The following is an 18,729-nucleotide window of genomic DNA, read 5'->3' as shown; positions in this document are numbered from 1 at the left end:
CTTTTCAAAACGAATTTAGAAATCAGGTTTGTAAAATTTATGAGATATTTATACGAGTTCAGAAAAGGAAGGTCAACCATCGATCAAATTTTTCCATTAAGTGCTCGGAAAGAGTGGCAGACTGCATCTGTTATATATTACATTGATTTTACTGAGGCTTGTGAAAGAATTCAGCATGATCTTTGTATCTTTTGGTATACAGGCAGCTAATATACTATACAGCTAATATGGACAATTGAAAAGTGAATAGGTCTATTTTTAAAAATCACACGGACAGGCTGCTAGGCTGCCGCATTTGACAGCAGGAATCCCCGTTGTCACCGAGTCCACTTTCGGCAGCGCTAGCGGCAGTGAGCTTGAGCTATAATTGGTTATAATAACACAAATGAACTTGCTTGTTTTTCATTGATTCATCTCTGCAAATTTAAATGATTTTTTTTCATTTAATTGCATTCATTATATTTGATGCAGCTTGTGGTAATTAATAATTGCTACTTAATTGCCCTGTAACATAGTCATAGCTAGTAAAGTAATAAATGTCTTAAAGCCCACCGTTGTGTTGTTTTTTTAACTTAAAAGTTAAACTCTACTAGTATGTACATGCAATTATGATTTATGATTATCAGACTTTTTTGGCTGAACAGCAGACACTCAGCCACTCTTGTACAGTCACCTCATTGTTATACGTGTATTGCTCACTTTTGTTTTGTAAAAATCTTGATTATACAGCTCATAGTGGACCATGTGTTATCTGACGGCGAAAATGAACTGAAGTTATTCTACACCCTGAATGTATTAATACTGACACTTCAGATACAGTGACAAAAATGTAAAATGATATTATAAATGTTTGAAGTGATTTCAGCAATAAAACTTTAATGAATATGACACACTGAGAAAACAAAGATAATGATCCCATTTGGAACAAATAAAGGAACTTACTTTACAACTTCCACGCTGAAATTAGTTTCATATTACAAATACTGGATCGACTATAAGTATTATTTATTCTGCAGTGTCAACAATTCAGGCAGCTGGAGTGAAAAAGGCTGAATTAATATTAGAAGATTTTGTGAAAGATTGTCTTTTAAGTCTCCTATTGTATTCCTGGCAGCACAAAAAATCTACACATAAAGTGACCACTCTTAGTCTAATTCAATCATCATCAATTTTTGTACATGTACACAGATGTATATCTACTGGTAAGCCATCATAATCCAAACTTGACAACTATACTACACTTGTAGTACAATTCCTCAACATAAGTATAATTATTTACTTCTTTAAAAAGGATTTAACATACAAATTAGTACATAAATAATGGAAAAAAATCTGAAGGTATTTTCAATAGCAAACACAAATAAAAGCATATTCATAAAACTGACAGTTTTCCTTCAGGAGCATTTTCACAAACCATTAAGGTATCGTTTTTCTTTTCACGCCTGCTTAGAAAAGAGTTGATTTAGTAGACCCACAGATGCGTGATTTATTATACATGGATGAGGCCGTCTGCCACACTAATCTCCATATTTCTTATTCTACAATTAATCCAAAGACCAACAGCCCACACTGCAGCTCTACTTCTTTAATTGAAATCTGGTATTTTATTTAGATAAATTAGGCAATTGATTTGAAAGATCACCACTATCTTCATGTCAGAAAGGGAGTCCTGTAAAACATCCTACACATACTGTAAAAACTTGAAGCCATTTCCATTTCCGCTGTAGTGGATTTAACCGCAGAGCTGAATATTGCTACTAAATGTCAATTTACCAGGTATCACTTTGAAGTTGTGTATTAATGACGAGTGGTGCACCTTTAGATAAACAATGTGTTGTTTTTCATGTGGTAATGAAGAAATTATGTTAAAAGCTTTTTTTAATTCCAAAATTGATACACTCAGTAAATACCATCTCTCTCTCTCTCCGTGTGTCCAAGGGTGTATGTGTGTGCATGTGTGCATGTGCAGGAATTGTCAGCCAACAAAACTTCTTACGTATTCATTGAGAAACAAGGCTGTTCAGGTTCTAAATTTGGTTTGTGATTTATTCAAATTTCTAATTATAATTTTGTTTTAATGAACATCCAATCTCATCCCTTGGGCCAGCTAAGCGATGGCAAGCTGATCTCATTTTGAAATCTTAAAATCAAATTTTAAAAAATCTAATCCACCCACACTTATTTAATACTGTATATTTTAAAAATGTACCCAAAGTTTCAGATCCAATGTGTGCCAGCTAGCTTTTTCATTTCCAAATTTCCTAATGTTCCAGCTTATAAATTAGTGGAAGTGAGAGTGCAATTAACTGAAAACATAATGACCACTGGCTGATAAAAATTGTTCACGTAGGATGAATAATTTCTAGAGCACAAAGTAAACCAGAATAAATATATAGGTTGTTCTGACTGTAGTTGAGAAATGAATTATTATCATTAGAAAGTCTTGTATAATGGTAATTTTATTTGATGCTGACAAGGCTAAGACTGGTATACAGGTTCTTTGTATAGTTTGCATCAGCATGGTCCATAGACAGATTCCAAAATGTATTTTGGTCTCGTGAGCCAAAAATACCCTTGCTTTGCCAGAAATATATAAGCACTTTCCTAACAATAGTTCTCATTTGAGAGTAGTCAAGTCCCTGCATACAGACAGAGATATAAGCTACAGTAATAATAGTATTTGTAATTGGCAATGTAAACTTGAATACAATTCCTGGTGAAGGTCACAGCAATAATTAAGGAACCTACCAGGGTATGCTACATGTGGATATGGATATGAAAATGAACACAAATGAAGAAGTTAAGGCCCTAGGCATCAGGTCTTAATCTCATGGTACATAACTGATGCACCCAATGAAACATTTGCTTGCTACAATGAGATTAATTTCATGGTCCAATTTTAAATTTCAAAGAAGCAGTTATAACAGGGAAGAGTGTTTCTTCTACATTGCACTTTGCCCAAGACTTGTCAAAACAATACAATACAATACAATACAATACAATACAATAAATACAATAAATACAATACAATACAATACAATAAATACAATACAATACAATACAATACAATACAATAAATACAATACAAAACAATACAATACAATACAATACAATACAATACAATACAATACAATACAATACAATAAATACAATACAATACAATAAATACAATAAATACAATACAATACAATACAATACAATACAATAAATACAATACAATACAATACAATACAATACAATACAACAAGTTGTATATGTGCAAGTAAAATTATGCATTACATGGTCAAAATACTTCATTAAAGAAATCAATTGTGTTCAATAATCGGATCACCAATGAGAGTGGCAATTAATATCAATTACCCCCTAAATTTCACCCCCCCCCCCCCCCCCCTTAATTTCTGAGGCACTTGACTGTACCTTGGTGTGGATACAAAAAGTCTACCTCTTTCATTGTCAGAGTAGAAAGTTTTCCTTTTTTGGCTTGGAGTTTGCAAGCTCTAATGTATTGTTCCTCATATCCTCTGCCTTAATGAAAATAATTTGCGTTCAAGAAAAGCATTATGTATGTTAACAGTGAGGGACACAGACGAAAGCCAACTAAAACCTCAAAAATTGATTGCAGCCAATAATGTGATGTGCACAGACAGCACAGTCATTATTTATATAAGTGGACCACAAATTTGGTGATCAAAATCTCTAATTTGCAATTCACAAACAGTAGTTATAAATTGTTAATGAGTACTGTCTGCTAAAGCATCATGAACAGAATATTATTGTAGCTTTAATTGCTGCATAAAAAACATTTCTGCTTCATCATTTGTTATGAAATATTGATTTCTAGCTTATGCTTTCGAAATTCAATTGATCAAAGCATTGTTTCAAAAGAATCATCAATTTAAAAACATTTCCATGACCTCCTTTGGGATTTATTACTTTGTTAAGTAAACAGGATCTATGGAATCAATTTATTATATATAAAGCATCAACCTACATACATTTGTAGGACTTGAGTGTAAACTTTTTGCATATACATCATACATCAAACAAACAACACATTAACATCTCCAGCCATTTCCTATCTGCAGCATGTTCTCTTCTATCTTAATTTCCATATAATGTTGGTTTTTCAAAACAAATTTTCTCCCCAAAATTGCCTTCAGTAATTTGCTTAATGGCTTCATTTACAGATTTATTTATCTCTTAATTCTATTTCATGTCCTCTCAGTGGAAACATTACAGGCAAACTCTTCATGCACTTTCTGGGAAAAGCTAAATTCAATTATTTGAAATAATTTAATGTATTTCAACCTACACTGCATTGCTATCTGTTAAACAGTTAATAATACGATGTATATGTCAATAAACTGTGCTGGGTTTTCAAATTATTTTTATTTCCAACGTTATTGCTTTTTGAAACCTGCAACTGTATAAATAAAAGGATCAAAGAGTATAAACACAAATGGCAAAGAAATCATGGAAATGAAATTTTTAGTTTTACCCATTTCTAAGTTGTTTCATACATTTACATTGCAAAAAGCAGGATATGAGGACATGTGGCTTCACCTATCTGTCAGTTTTAGTTCTATTAAGTTGAGTGCAATAACCTCTATATAAAGGGTGAGAGATCTAAATGAAAGCTGGACAAATCATTTGTGATGTATACAGCAAAGCACTGTGACACCTATTTTTACATTTGCACAATGAAATTACTGTTTAAGTCCTTAACTAGGCCTTCATGATCACAAACGCATGACTCGCAATCGCAAACAGCAATAACCGTTTTATTAAGTAAAGTGAAAAAGGTTGCCCTAAATAATCCATGTTCACAAGGTATTTCTGAGAACAGTGAACAGTAAATGCATACATATACTAATAAAAATTGGCAATTCTTGGAATATTTATTTATTTCAAATGATATGTCACAACAACAGTCTATTTATCTGAGAAAAATGGCAAAGCAGTCATCTGATTGATATATATATATGAATATGTACTGGTATTGTACAATGTACAATATACTGCAGTTGAAGGATAACAAAACTGTAAATCTGATAAATTACAAGGAAATTGGTTTTGCAACAAGTGAGCCTGCCAATTAGATGCCTGATCTGGATAAGATAGATCTTCCTTCCTTGCCTACCAGGTTTTGACTGTGTGTAACAAATATGGACTAAATGCTGGAGTCCATATTGTCTACAGTTAGCTGTTTACTTCATGAAATTTGGGATTTATTTTGGACTGACAACACCTTTGCTTTGAAAAACATTTCTTCAGGGGAAGAACAGAATTTATGGATTCTAGAAAAACCATTCACCCACCAATGCAGGGGCGGATCCAGAGATATTTTCTGACAGTCTTCCAAATTATCTTTGATGATCCATCCTCCATTTTTGACCGTCTTCCGACAGATAAAAAAAGAAACCCGTCAATGTGAACTTGAAAATCTGACCATCTTCTTCTGGAAGACCCTGAAGATAGCCTAAATCTGCCCCTGCAATGTGTTTAAATACTTTATTAGCATCCATGTTGTATATTGGTACAAAGATATATAATATTTATTAAAAATGGCAATTCCATGAAATGAATTTTTAAAAAGAATGTGTTAATTGAAAACAAAAAATCATCTCCCATCTAAAACCTACAATGATATGTAAAAGTTAATGATTAATCCATCAACAGGACCTCATGCCACAACCTTCGCTATAACATACTGTAAGTTAAAGCAACAAGTTGTGTTTTGAAACATCTTCAAAGATAAATACCTGTCTTTTACTACATTAGCAAATTTAAGACAAAAAAGATGAAAGTTGGGCACACAGATAATAGTAGAGTGGATGAAAGTTAATGTTGCACAACAATCATTTGCCACTTCTGCCATTATAGTGAAGAATCAAAGTTTCTTCACCCTGGTTTTTTTTTTTTTTTTTTGCATATGTCATAACTGTCAAAATCAATGTATTAATTGTGGATAGTCTTCCTCCTGTAGATTGTTATAAGTAAGTTGAGTGTGGCCTGTAGTGACAGCTATGACCTGACTCACATGTCAACTGCATGTATGATTGACAGGAGATATTATAAGATTATCAATTTGATAACTCAGACTTGGAATGGAACTGTCAAAATACGCTTGAAAAATTCTGCCTGGCTTCCAGAAGCTGGTCAAAGATGGTATGTACACCTGCTCTCCCCTGAAGCTGATCCATAAAGAAGTTGCAACAAGCCCAGGTCAAGACCTTATACATGCACCAACTTAACTATATATTAAGATAAACACTGATTCCCTGAACTCTGAGGGCATAATATAAGACCTGTGTTGACTAGTGACAATGGATGAAAATAGACTGATGTTTTTCACAGAGTCCGCAAAACAAGTTTTAAAACTCGGATGGGTTACAGAAACCAATTGTTAGCATTTCTTGAGAAGTCTCCATGTGGGTAGAATTCTCTCTAAGGAAGGTCTTCACGATATCAAAATGATGCCAGTGAACTTCCTTTGAACTTCCTAATTGTGGCTTTTACTTTCTACTTTCAGTGCTCAATAACACAATTTTCTGTAATTAATATGCTCTCCACCCAGACACCATATACAATACTCTGCTGATACCAGAAAGGTATTGATCATGTGAACATGTGATACCTGTGGTCACTGCTGTGGACAACAAATGATGATATTACCCTAAATCTTTTATCTTCAAATTGAGATCGTGACAATTAAGTCAAGAACCTACTGTTTGCATGTAAGTATGTGGTGTAAACTTTTGAACTCTTCAGATACACTTTGCTTGTTACCTGATTGCTATGGAATCCGAGCCTTGCTATGGAACAAATCATGGATGTGAAATTTGAAAAAAGAATAAAAAAGGAAAAAGGAAAATAACTCTCTAGTTATGGATGTACCTTATTTCTGAACTGATCTCCAGACTCCATATACATTTGAATCGTCAGAAAGCGTTCAAGGCAATACAGTGCTTCAATCTTTTTAAAGAAAGAACTCGTACACTACATTTGTACTCCAAGAGCACACATGGCACTACAAGGTAAAATGTACACAAAATTTTCTAATTCCCTTAAAAACAATATTTGTAGACTGTGATTCAGTGGAAACTACATGTATCATGCACTAAATTCTTTCTCTCCTCAGAAACTGTCTGTTAAAAAGAGCTAAAACACCAAATTTGTATCCTTAAGCAATCTAAAATAACATGGCAATGCCAACATGACCACTAAAACCCCATTCCCAGAGATTAGATCGATCCAACTAGATTGACCTAACTCCCTGAGGGTTCACACTAAATAGCTGTCAGCTGAGTGGGCACAAAAGTTAATTACCCCCTTACAGCTTGTAGTAGGTGGGGTGGACATTTAAGCCGGATTATCTGACATTAATCTAGTGAGATCGATCTAAAATCTATGGGAATGCGCCCTAAGAGTAAGACCCATGGAAATTAACCTAATTTGCAACTGCAAATGTGGTGATTGCTGCAAAGAAAGAAGTTTGAGAACATCAGAAGAAATCAAAAGAAGAAAGAAGTATGGTACCACATGAGGCAGGATTTATATTAGAGGGACCACTGAGGTTTGAAGAGGGGTTCAGAGAGAGATAGAGGTTATCAGAGGAAAGAAATAAATGTCATCTTGAAGGTTAAATTATATTGCGGAAACAAACCAGACACAGAGAAGGTAGAAATCTTCTTTACTGATTGTAGTTAATACCAGCATTAAAGCAAGTAAATCAGAGACTATATAATTTCTTCTTTTTTCACAATAAATTGGTAGGGATATTGATCAGTGATATAAATTGAGGAAGTCAATATCTAAATCAATGACAATGTCAAATGAGATGATCACAAACATGGGTAGGAACATGGGCTTAAGAAAAGACAACTGGATACACCTTAAACACCAAATGTTTTTGAAAAGTCTATTGATATGCCACCTCAATTGTAAATTTAAGTAAGATGCTCAATGTTCTGTACATTTTAGATTTTTGTGGGAGTGTCCTTTTTTAATGAAATGTGCCCCCCAAACTTAATTTATTAACCATTAGAGATACAGTTTCGAAATGTTCTTTTATTGTGCAGAATTTTTTTTGGAAATTACCTGTAAGTCTTTTGTTCTTAAGGCAAAAAACGATGTAGAAATGGTTAATCTACACTTTTGCTGGTATAATCTTGAGCAATGACACCTATAAAAAACTAGATAGCAAAGCTTGTATATATGTAGACTCTGAACAGACAGTCAGCTCCCACTGCTCCACTTTAATATAAACAAACACATAATCATGCTGATTTCCAAAAGAAAAAATAGTTAAATAGTGCTGATTTTTGAAAGCAACTTGCCCTTCTACCAAACATGAATAACTTATAGGAAAATTAAAATATGGTTTGGCTGTTATAGGATGATTAACAGGTGTGTCAAAGATAATGATGGCAACAGTGATAGGTAAATGTATTAGAATATATACAGACATTCAGAGAAAAAATAATAATACAATGTACCATTTTGTAGTCCTGTATTTCAATAGCTACATAAGTCACATGACTTATATTGAAAGTTTCTCTAGATATGAAAAGATCCTGATACCAAAACTGACATTTTTACCTAACAAATCTTGAACTTAAAGCATAATTTGAGGAACAAATTAACTCTTTTAGTAAAACTTTATCTGTTAAATATATTTTTTCCATATATGTCTCGCAAAATTGGTTTTGTAAATTTTTTTCAAGACAGCGCCCCTTTACCTTTTTACTGCTGTTTTCATTCAATACTGATGTGTCACAATGTGTCAACAATGCTTTCATTTCTTTATTTTTCCAAATAGGTGTCATAAACACTACGCAAAGTAATGTTTTCACAGCAGTGTGAGTCTCACCTGTCTGCCGACCCGTTAATCTGATAATGCAATAATGACAAGACCTTAGGGCGACTCTCGGGACATCGGAGATATGTACATAAAAAGATACACATGGAGGCAGCCAGGTGGATGTGATATACACAAGTGTAATGAAGAAGTGGATGACATATAAGCGTTACTAAAGAGGGGTGTATTTGACTTAAGGATATTGTCACCCTTTGCCCAAAACTACTTATTTACTGCCTTACATACATACTTTTGGGTAATAGATAAATCTTCAGTGATCAGCGACTAAATTAATTAACATTTACACATGTCATCTTACGGGTGACGTCAAAATTGCGATTTCGGGAAAAAATCTATAAAATCTATAAAATGTAAAATTGGTTACTCAAATTTGTTGTTAACCTGAGCACCCAAGATCATTGTTTCAACACCGATTTAATGACAACATTTCGTACTCCAAAACCCAGCCAGCAATTTTTCTTAAAAGTCTTAATTAAGATTTTATCCTTGATTAAGCAAAATAATGCCCTTGTTTAATGAAAATCTGTAATTAGGGGCTTACAACTCCATAACAAAAACATTTAAACCAAAATGATAGCATGGGATTGTAGCCCATACACTTGTGGTCAACTCTGCCAATTTCCGCGATAAAATCTTGTTCAGGGATGAACTTATGCCCCATACCTTTTGCTATTTTATCTCAAAAGAGGTGTTAAACTGATGATTTAAGTTTTGAGTGGCCTATGCTTATACATTACAACAAGACATATAAACTGCGATATTTTATATTCATGAGGGTTTTTTATTGTTTTAAATAAGCACAAAGATAGATGTATTATTGAATAATTAGATAAAAGAAAAACCACATTTTTGGTATCTGGATGATAATAAAAGGTTACAATATCCTTAAACCATGACCGATGTCAAGAACAAGAGACCCAGTCCCCCTGATGTGGTGTAGCTTTCTCTCCAAGATTTTCCAACCAAATTGAATAATAAATAATTAAATAATTTAAATCTACCGGTATATAAATGAATGAACAGGAGAAACTATTAATACCAGTTACTTTTATTTAAGGGGCTTTTTTTAGTTTGAAGTGGGAAATATGAGTAGCTAATTTCAGGATATGTATTGTGGCAGACAGAGAAAATGACTTTAGGACATTGCTGAACACATATGTATACCTTTAAAGATGAATATTGACATTTCAAATGCCACCATATAGTATGAAAGATGTGCATGATCTGGCGAGAATGTTCAGATCTAAGGATAAGCTATATATAACATATCTATACAAGACCACATTTCTTAATCTTACTTCAAAATAAGTTGATAAATAAAAACAGAATATGATCTTACATATAGACCCCATTTCCAGAGATTAGATCGATCTACTTAAGATCGACCTAACTCCCTGGGGGTTCACGCTAAATAGCTGTCAGCCGGCAGACACGAAAGTTAATTACCCCCTTACAGCTTGTAGTAGGCGGGACGGACATTTAAGCCGGATTACCTGACAGTAATCTAGTGAGGCTCCCCGCGGGGATAGATCGATCTAAAAGCTCTGGGAATACAGCCATAGACCCCATTCCTATACCTAGATCAACCTAGGAGGATTGACCCACCTCAGAGGGATTTCTCACTAAATTACATTTAGCATAAGTGGCTCTGATATGTGCATATACTGAAGCTGTTAGGGCGTAATTACCTATAGTTTAGCAGCTTCAGTAGGCATGCCAAACATATAAGGTGCTTAATCTGAATGCAATTTAGTGAAAATCCCCTTGGAGATGGGTCGATCCTGCTAGTTCTATCTAGGTATGAGGTGGGTCATAGTATATACTAGTACATGCCCACACTGTGAACTGGCATAGTGACTTAATAGCCTCTTGAAGAAAAATGAGATCAGTAACTATTGGCAACATGTATTGTGTCCCTGTAGACCTGGAGACTTAATTGTCTTAAGAGGAGACAAGGGTTATCTCGCCTTTACTGAAGTAGGATGTGATAATGTGAGGTACTTTAACACTGTAGAGCCTATCCATAAGACATGTGACAATCCATTTGTGGCTCGACTTCTTGCATAGAACACAGAAAATTACCATCCATGCACAAGCAGTTGACACATACTACATGGGCCTTGGACAGAAAATACATGTAACTGTATAGGCCTTACTTGTATACTTTGCACACTCTGAATTTAACTTCAGACACAAAAATACAAAAACACATTTTTAGGTTCTATCAAAGTAACAGAATTCCCATACCATATGAATTAAATACTCGATATGGTGAAATACATAGCACATAATGAGTTTCACTTGTTCAAAAATCCTTTGTGGGTGATGGTTTAGCAAAAGCTGCCTCAAACTTATTGTTATTTTTACTTAATAACATAATCTGTAGAAAACCGTAAATCTCAAAGATTTTCACAGTGACATAGACTGGGTTCCCACAGATTTAGATTGATCCATCTGGATTGACCTTACTCCCTGGGGGTTCACGCTAAATTGCTGTCAGCTTCTGGAAGCCGAGTGGCACAAAAGTTAATTACCCCTTACAGCTTCTAGTGGTTGGGACAGACATTTAAGCCAGTCAAGATGACAGCAATCTAGTGAGACTCCCCAGGGGGATAGATCGATCTAAATATCTGTGGGAATGGTCTCATAAACACCCCTCTGAGTTTCAGAAACAAGAAGATACAAAGCTCATCACACCCATGCTATTCCCCTTTAAAGAGTAATGGAGGAGTATGCCAACATAATTATATTTCAGCACTTAAAAACTGAGGGGGTTGAACTAATCCTGGTGGAACAAGAATACTGACATGTGGCCATAAGTGAGTTACATAAAAGTTTCCAAAATCCACATCTGGCTAATGGTTTCTGTGGTTCTGAGCTTTCACCGTGGCTTTAACTCTTCTTGATAAATTCATAGCACCCTTTTTGGCAAAAGCTCATCCAAATGCAAATTAAGCAACATTGTTAGCGCCAGCCGCCATTAATTTCTGCATATTGAACAGGACCCCTCTCCACATGACCAGTCTTTGCCTACTATTTATCGCTAGACTTACATTACATAACAAAACATGGACAGGGATATGCACTATGTACTCCACACCCAGGTGTGGAAATGGCATCAACAAATGGAACGTGTGGGGAGAAACATCTTCCACCTGATCATCTTAAATTTGGCAGGGGTCTTTCATACAATTTGTAACAGGTAGAGAAAACGTCTGGTGAAGAGTACTTATAATGTCCATACATCAATTAATAGGTTTTTATATACTGTCTAGCGGTTATTGCTTACACCAATTCCTACAGAGAATTTAACTACTTTAACTACTTATTTATGTTAATTACTTCTTTAAAAAACCTTGTACCTCGCTTATACTTTTTCTTAATTACTAGTATTGTATTTGTACCTGTTTGATTTATGTTTTCCGAAGCCTGTCACTATACATTGTAGCAGTTTTTTCAAATTTTGCAACAAGCAAATGTGTGTGTTATACATGTAGTTGTAGGATAAGGAAGAATCCATTGAAGACATTTCAAAGTTTCATTATCACAATTCTACATGTTAATGAAAGTTATGGCATTATCATACTGCAATTTTAATTTACAAAATATGAAAGAAAAATGTTTGCAGTCAATCCAGTTTCAAGTAGTTTCCAAGAAAATTTTGATGCCACAAATTTACAAGAGCACTGTAAAAAGTTTTGACAAAAAATTTTGACGAATTTTTAAAAAATCATTTGCATGGTAAAATTCCTCCATGCAAATTTACAGATAATTCACATGACAGCCAAGGGAAGACCTGAAATGTTTAGTGAAAGCCCCCTCATATAACTGAAGGTTGCCAACCATTGCTATTCTTTACACTACATTAGCTTGATTATATAACCCCATTCCCTTTATGAGAAAACTGTCAATCTAGTTGATTTAATTAAATCAAGAGTCTAGGGTTTTTCCTAACTACAGCTTTATTGCATAACTGACTTTGCAAACAAAATGAGAAAGTGTGTATCTGACCGACCATAACCCGAATTGACTATATTGGCTTCCATAACTAATTTGATTGGAATAAGATAAAGTGCCATAAAGTATCTATACTTCATTTACGCCAACTGGTTCTCCAGCTAGGTCATGGATGCTTATTATAAAGTATCCAGAGAATTGAAGTAAATGATAGGAAAAGTACAGATAATCAGTAGTAGTACTTTTAACTAAAAAAGGAGAGGAATTATTCACATATTCAGTAGAACCAAAGTTTGGAAATTGTGCTATACAGTAACAATAATGATAAATAAATAAATAAATAAATAAATAGAATAATACTGACCTACATACACTGCAAGCACAGGTCTTTTCTTTTTAAAAGATGTAAGATAGTGTAACCAAATGAATGATTCAGACAAAATATTTGCAAGCAATGTATACCATCTCATTGTAACAAACTGTTACTGACTTTCAGAAATCCATGCATACCTGGCAATGACTGCTGTCCCACTTCCAGATGACTTAACTGACCATTTTGGAAACCTCAATCTTTCCCACAGATTCACCCAATGTTGAAGACAATGAGGCATGGGGAGACAAATGATCTGGAATGAATCAAATATACCCAGACTGTGGTTGATGGTTTGTTATAAAGCAATAATTAGATGTGTAGGAAATAATTAAGATAAGTAAAACTCTACTAACATGTCTTCTTTCAATCTTTCTTATATCTCAACCATGTGCCTCTTTCATTTAAGGGGAACACTTAATTGATACAGCTGACTTCACTGAACGACTCACTGTGAGAAGTCCCAACATGGAAGAATGCTACAAGGGGAGGCGGGGGGGGGGGGGGGGGGGTATTCCCTTTCACAATTTCTCCAAAAGATCGATTCCTTCCATTTACACATGTAGCCAAAGACTGAGCATGTGCAAACGTGAGGAGGATAAAAGACAAACTTGACGATCAGATAATAAATAATTTAACTTACAACAATTTTAAGCTAGAACCATTTGCTCTGACTCACATAATTCCATTAGGGACACCAACTTTAACCATTACATAATGTTAAGCTATATGTAAATCCCATGCTTCAGGCACTTGCTGGAAGTTCAATAATTAATTGAATAAGCGTGCGTTTTTTCTTTTTTTAATTTCATGTTTATTAATACTGTGAACCATCTGATCCCAAAATTCAAGCAGGATGAATCATGTAATCTGGAGGAGAGTGGGTTCAGAAATAACAGCAGACTAGTGTTGAAATTTAATAAAAAGTCGATGGCATTAATCCAAGTGTATTTTTATTTTTTGACTATTTTTTAAAATTCTGTCAAATTGCAGTCAATGCACAACACTACCATGGTTTAGGTGTCACTTTCATTTTGTTGTCTAACATGAGTCGTCATGTTGTACCATCAACCAATTTTGGATGATGCCCCAGACATTTCCAGTTGATCAATTGGAGTTTTCCTATAAAAGGCAACAAGACAAAAAGAATGATTTTCTGCATGAAATTGTGACATAACACACAGAATGTCATTATGTGACACTGGTGACCACTCTAAATCTGTTCACCTGAAGAAGGCTTTGATGCGAGAAGGTGAAAATGTTGCGCTCTCCATTTCAACGTAAGATCCAGTACTGGATTTAATTTCTCATTATCTCTAATAAAATGTTAGTAATCACTAGATCATGCCTAACTTTAAACTTGACCTGCAATTTAGGCCCACAAGGAACTCTGGCAGGATACAACAGATTATGCTTCTTTTCAAAGTTGACATGCAATCAGAAAAAATGAGTAATTCCTGTGAGTTTAAAGCAAAATGGCAACATTAATTGCACAGAAGAAATCTATATCCAGCTCTGGTTTCTCGGACAGACAAATGTATAGACACCATTGTGTTTTATGTCTACTCACTACTGCGGCTCCATAAAATGAGAATTAAGAGGCTAATAAGCAAAATAAAGAGGATTCCCTTCTAAAAGTTAACAGCCCCCTTCCAATCATTAATCAATATTGAAATTAGCTAGGAACATAAAATGGGGTAGTTAACCCAATGATTATCAATCTCCAATAGTCATACTGTAAGTGCGACCCATTGTAATAACTGATAGCTTACAGCTTAAAGAAAATATGTAAACAAAATCAATTGTGACCAAAACAAAAGGGACTGCAAATAAAGTCTGCCCTACAGTCGTGTGTAACTTTTATATTAAATGCAGCCTCTCTGCCACTTGGCTTCCAGTCTACATGAAAGGTGTATCTGAGGTATATAAGAGATACTGCACGCTTTGTCTGCGGATACAATTGCTTTGTCAGAGCATCCAAGCTGATCAGTGTTCAACAGAAATACTGTTAACTTAGAACATATGACTTGGGACTATAAGTCGATAATATATTAATTAAAATTCTGACCATAGTAGATACAAGTCAGAGATGGCCTTCATGACTGGGAAACCATCAGAAGACACACACTGACTCAAGAGATTGTGCTTTTAATAAATTGCAACAAAGGTAGGTAGTTTTTTATGTCTGTTAACTGATTGATCAGCTATTCTGTAAACTTTGGTTGGGAATCAAACATATGGGAAAATTACTGAATTTGTCTACTAAATAGCTTCCATGCAAATTTCTTTGTTGGGTTACTAGATTGATAAAACAAATCTGTCTAAATGATAGAACTCCTCAACTTAGAATTCACACATTCACAAGGAACATTATGTTAGACTTCAAACTGTGCAAAAATAAATATAGAATAAATTCAAAACCATGCAGTTTTATTTTGTGGACTAAAAAAGACAAATCCTGGAACACCTGGCACTGCAGCAGTAGACGTGTATCAAATCTGTTCAGAAAACACTGAATCAATTTATAGCATGTTAACAACAATTTTACATGTAGCCCAGGACTAAACAGCTTGTAGCTATATGTACTGGTAGCTAGCTTTTAAATGACTGCAAAAAATCTGCATAGCATGAAGGCAACCTATTTGAAATACACTGAACGCCTCATTGTGTAGATCAAATGGCATTTTATTCAGTAGTGTATTATACAACAGACAAATGCCAGCATAATTTTTTTTTGTTTTAGACAATGTGTAGACACATCAATATACACTGAAAACTTATATATAAAAAGGTTCAATGTTCAATTTATAATCATTTAATACTTTGTTGTGCTACCAGTTTCCTAGATACCTGTTTTTACCTTAAACTGCTTTAAATTAAGACATCCTTAGTATTCTTAATATAAAATGCATAAGCTGGCAGCACCTTGAACAGTTTCTGGAAAAAAAAGAAACACATTTAAAACAACAAGTATTGTACTTTCATGCATAGTAATTTATCTGGGGGGATTTGGGCACTTATGGAAAATGCTAAAATATGCATTAAGAATTCAACGGAGGAATTAAGTTTGGTCTTTGAAATCCCTTCAACAGTGGGAGAGATGAAGCAATTTGACTGCTTATAAGTGGTTCTGAAATATTACAGTCAATAAATGCAGCATGGGGTCTATTGGCAAGGTCTGTTCCGACCCTTTTTTCATACACAGGCATGCACACAGATTTCGTCACTTCATCGCATTCCCCTAGGTATTCATCCCGCCAACCCCAGGAATTTTAGGGTCTTGTTACTGTACCTGTAATTGTTGTTCCTTATAAACTGTAAAGCATACTTGATAATACTAATACATGTCATATCATTCACCCTATGGTTGGCCATACTAAGTCAGCAGATCAGTTACGGGTAGTACTTGGATCATCTATTCTGAATGGAGCCTATAACGCTACCTGGGTCTTTACTCTAGTTTTTTGGATAGGCCTTAGGTGTTAACTATTGATACTCTCTTCATATAACTACATAATATCTGTATTTAGGATGCATGGCTATTTAAAATTATGGATGGAAAAGTAATTTGCAGAAAAATTAGAATCACCTCCCAGGAACAGCTCTAGGATATTTGTGCTCTTTTCGCATTTTGATAAAGGTATAAAAAAATACAGTAACTGCATTTCTCTCATGGGTTAGATGCTTTCAATGTCATCAGCGAATTTTTTACCATTAATATCTTTGCGAAAACGGGCTGATGTGAATCAATAACTGTCAAAGAATAAAACTAATTTGGAAACACCAGAACAAGAAGCAGTCCATAAGAAACATAAATAGCATCAGTTTCTCAGTCCTACTCACTATCTTATCAGAGCGGAAACAAGTGTTTACAACATGATAGAATGACAATTAACCAAATAAAATTTCAGTAGCATCTAATAAATTAAGAATCAAGACAGTCATGTGTGACAATGGTAGAAATAAAGTAGTAACAAATAAACCCTAAAAACAACTTCAGTCAATGAGAGTGCAAAGCAATGCAGCAAGCAGCACAACAATGAGCAAGAATAAAAGCTGGATTGCCTAATAAAAGATGACAAAAATAGAATCGAATGATTACTGCAGGCCGATTTGCTGGCAGTATGATTACGAAAAAAGCTACACATCAGGGATGTGAAATATACAGACATTACAAGAAACCTAAGAAATCCAAAGGAAAGAACAAATGACGTCTATAGGCAAGTTGGATGACGGAAGAGTTTTTAAATTCTCAGAAATGTTCATCTCAACATCAGATAAATTTCAACTGAAAAGGACATGTAGTTTATCAGTTATGAAATGATGGACACAGACATGCCTCCAAATACCACAAATTTACAAATGCCATTTCAGAAAATCATCAAATTATCCCAGAACATCTTCTCCCGGTCTCTACAATTTCCTTTCTCACATTCTCCTGTGGTTTTCTGAACAAATATCAGAAAGATAATTTCAGTTGTTATCAAATGATGAATGAAAATAAAAGAGAGAGAGAGAGAGAGAGAGAGAGAGATTCTACTGAACTGTCTTAAAAAGTACACGTATATTGCTGATTAGAGACTTATATTAAGATGACATGCTACATTGTTTAAAAAATTCCATCAAGTACAGTGTATATGAAGATACAGTGAAATATAAATACACAAAAGGTTAATAATCACTCGATTGAGCCAAATTTTAAAACTCCCCTTTTCACCAAATAAAGCCTCTCCATGACTTCAAAGTAAATCAAAAATACTACTTGGCAGTTAAATATTTAAATATTTAAAATATGTATCTTAAAACTTCTTTAAAAAATGATTATGCTGATTTTCAAACTTGATCTAGCTTTTTACCATTTAGCTATATTTACTGGTAGCTTTTTAGCTTGCATACTAATTGGAAGTAAAAAAAATGAAAGTCAATCAAAATGTAAAAAAAAAATCAAATAAGTTAATTTCATAATCTGATCATGATGATTTTCAAAATAAGCCTTTATTTTCTTTTCCACAAACAAACGCAATTCTGAAATTTGAAATAAAAAAAAATAGTCTAGCAGTCATAAAATAAAGAACAGACGTGTCACATGGCAACAGTAGTCACACAAGCAGACAAAGTGATCAAAACATATACTGATATTTACAACAGTGTCTATATTCAATAATAACAATAAATTCTATATAACCAAGTTCCTTAATGATGCCCTCCTTTGTAGGTCTTCCAATAAATCTTGAGATCAATATCATGACAAAAGACCTGAGCTCTGGAGAGCTGGCCATGAAGGGAACATGGGGTATGTTCCACTAAACACAAGAAAGTAGGCCTCATTAAGCGCTAACAAGTCCTTAGACACCTGTCTTACAATGACCTTTCTCGATCTACATCCATCTAGTCTTAACCAAGCGGATACTAATGTCAGACCACCGAGCCGTTAACATCCAGCTGATTTTTTCGGCTAAACTAGCTGTTCTAGCATCATTTTCATTTTTATGGCAGCAGCCCATTTCTTATGGTATATTAA

At 34.3% G+C, this 18,729-nt stretch overlaps 1 protein-coding gene across 6 annotated transcripts in view; it reads right to left on the bottom strand.

Moving 5' to 3' along the window:
* Positions 1-18,729, bottom strand: part of LOC147763297 (uncharacterized) — a 99,264-nt gene that overhangs the window by 27,150 nt on the left and 53,385 nt on the right. The window contains exons 1-3 of one of the 6 annotated variants that reach the window (XM_087006404.1): positions 14,219-14,351; positions 13,349-13,464; positions 5,319-5,491 (exon numbers count right to left, since the gene is read on the bottom strand). The exons of 1 other annotated variant lie outside the window; for it this stretch is intronic. In XM_087006404.1, coding sequence (XP_086862530.1) covers positions 5,319-5,491; positions 13,349-13,464; positions 14,219-14,221 — 292 coding nt within the window. In that variant the 5' untranslated portion in view covers positions 14,222-14,351. Of the gene's footprint in view, positions 1-3,288; positions 5,492-13,348; positions 13,465-14,218; positions 14,352-16,068; positions 16,148-18,729 lie in introns of those variants that run through there. 4 more of the 6 variants (XR_015333154.1, XR_015333155.1, XR_015333153.1 and 1 more) reach the window with 4 other exon arrangements.

This window comes from Lingula anatina, chromosome 2, assembly GCF_051362555.1.
Source record: "Lingula anatina isolate TDL-2025a chromosome 2, LinAna3.0, whole genome shotgun sequence".
NCBI classification, from domain to species: Eukaryota; Metazoa; Brachiopoda; class Lingulata; order Lingulida; family Lingulidae; genus Lingula; species Lingula anatina.
This window is presented reverse-complemented; position numbering and strand designations above follow the sequence as displayed.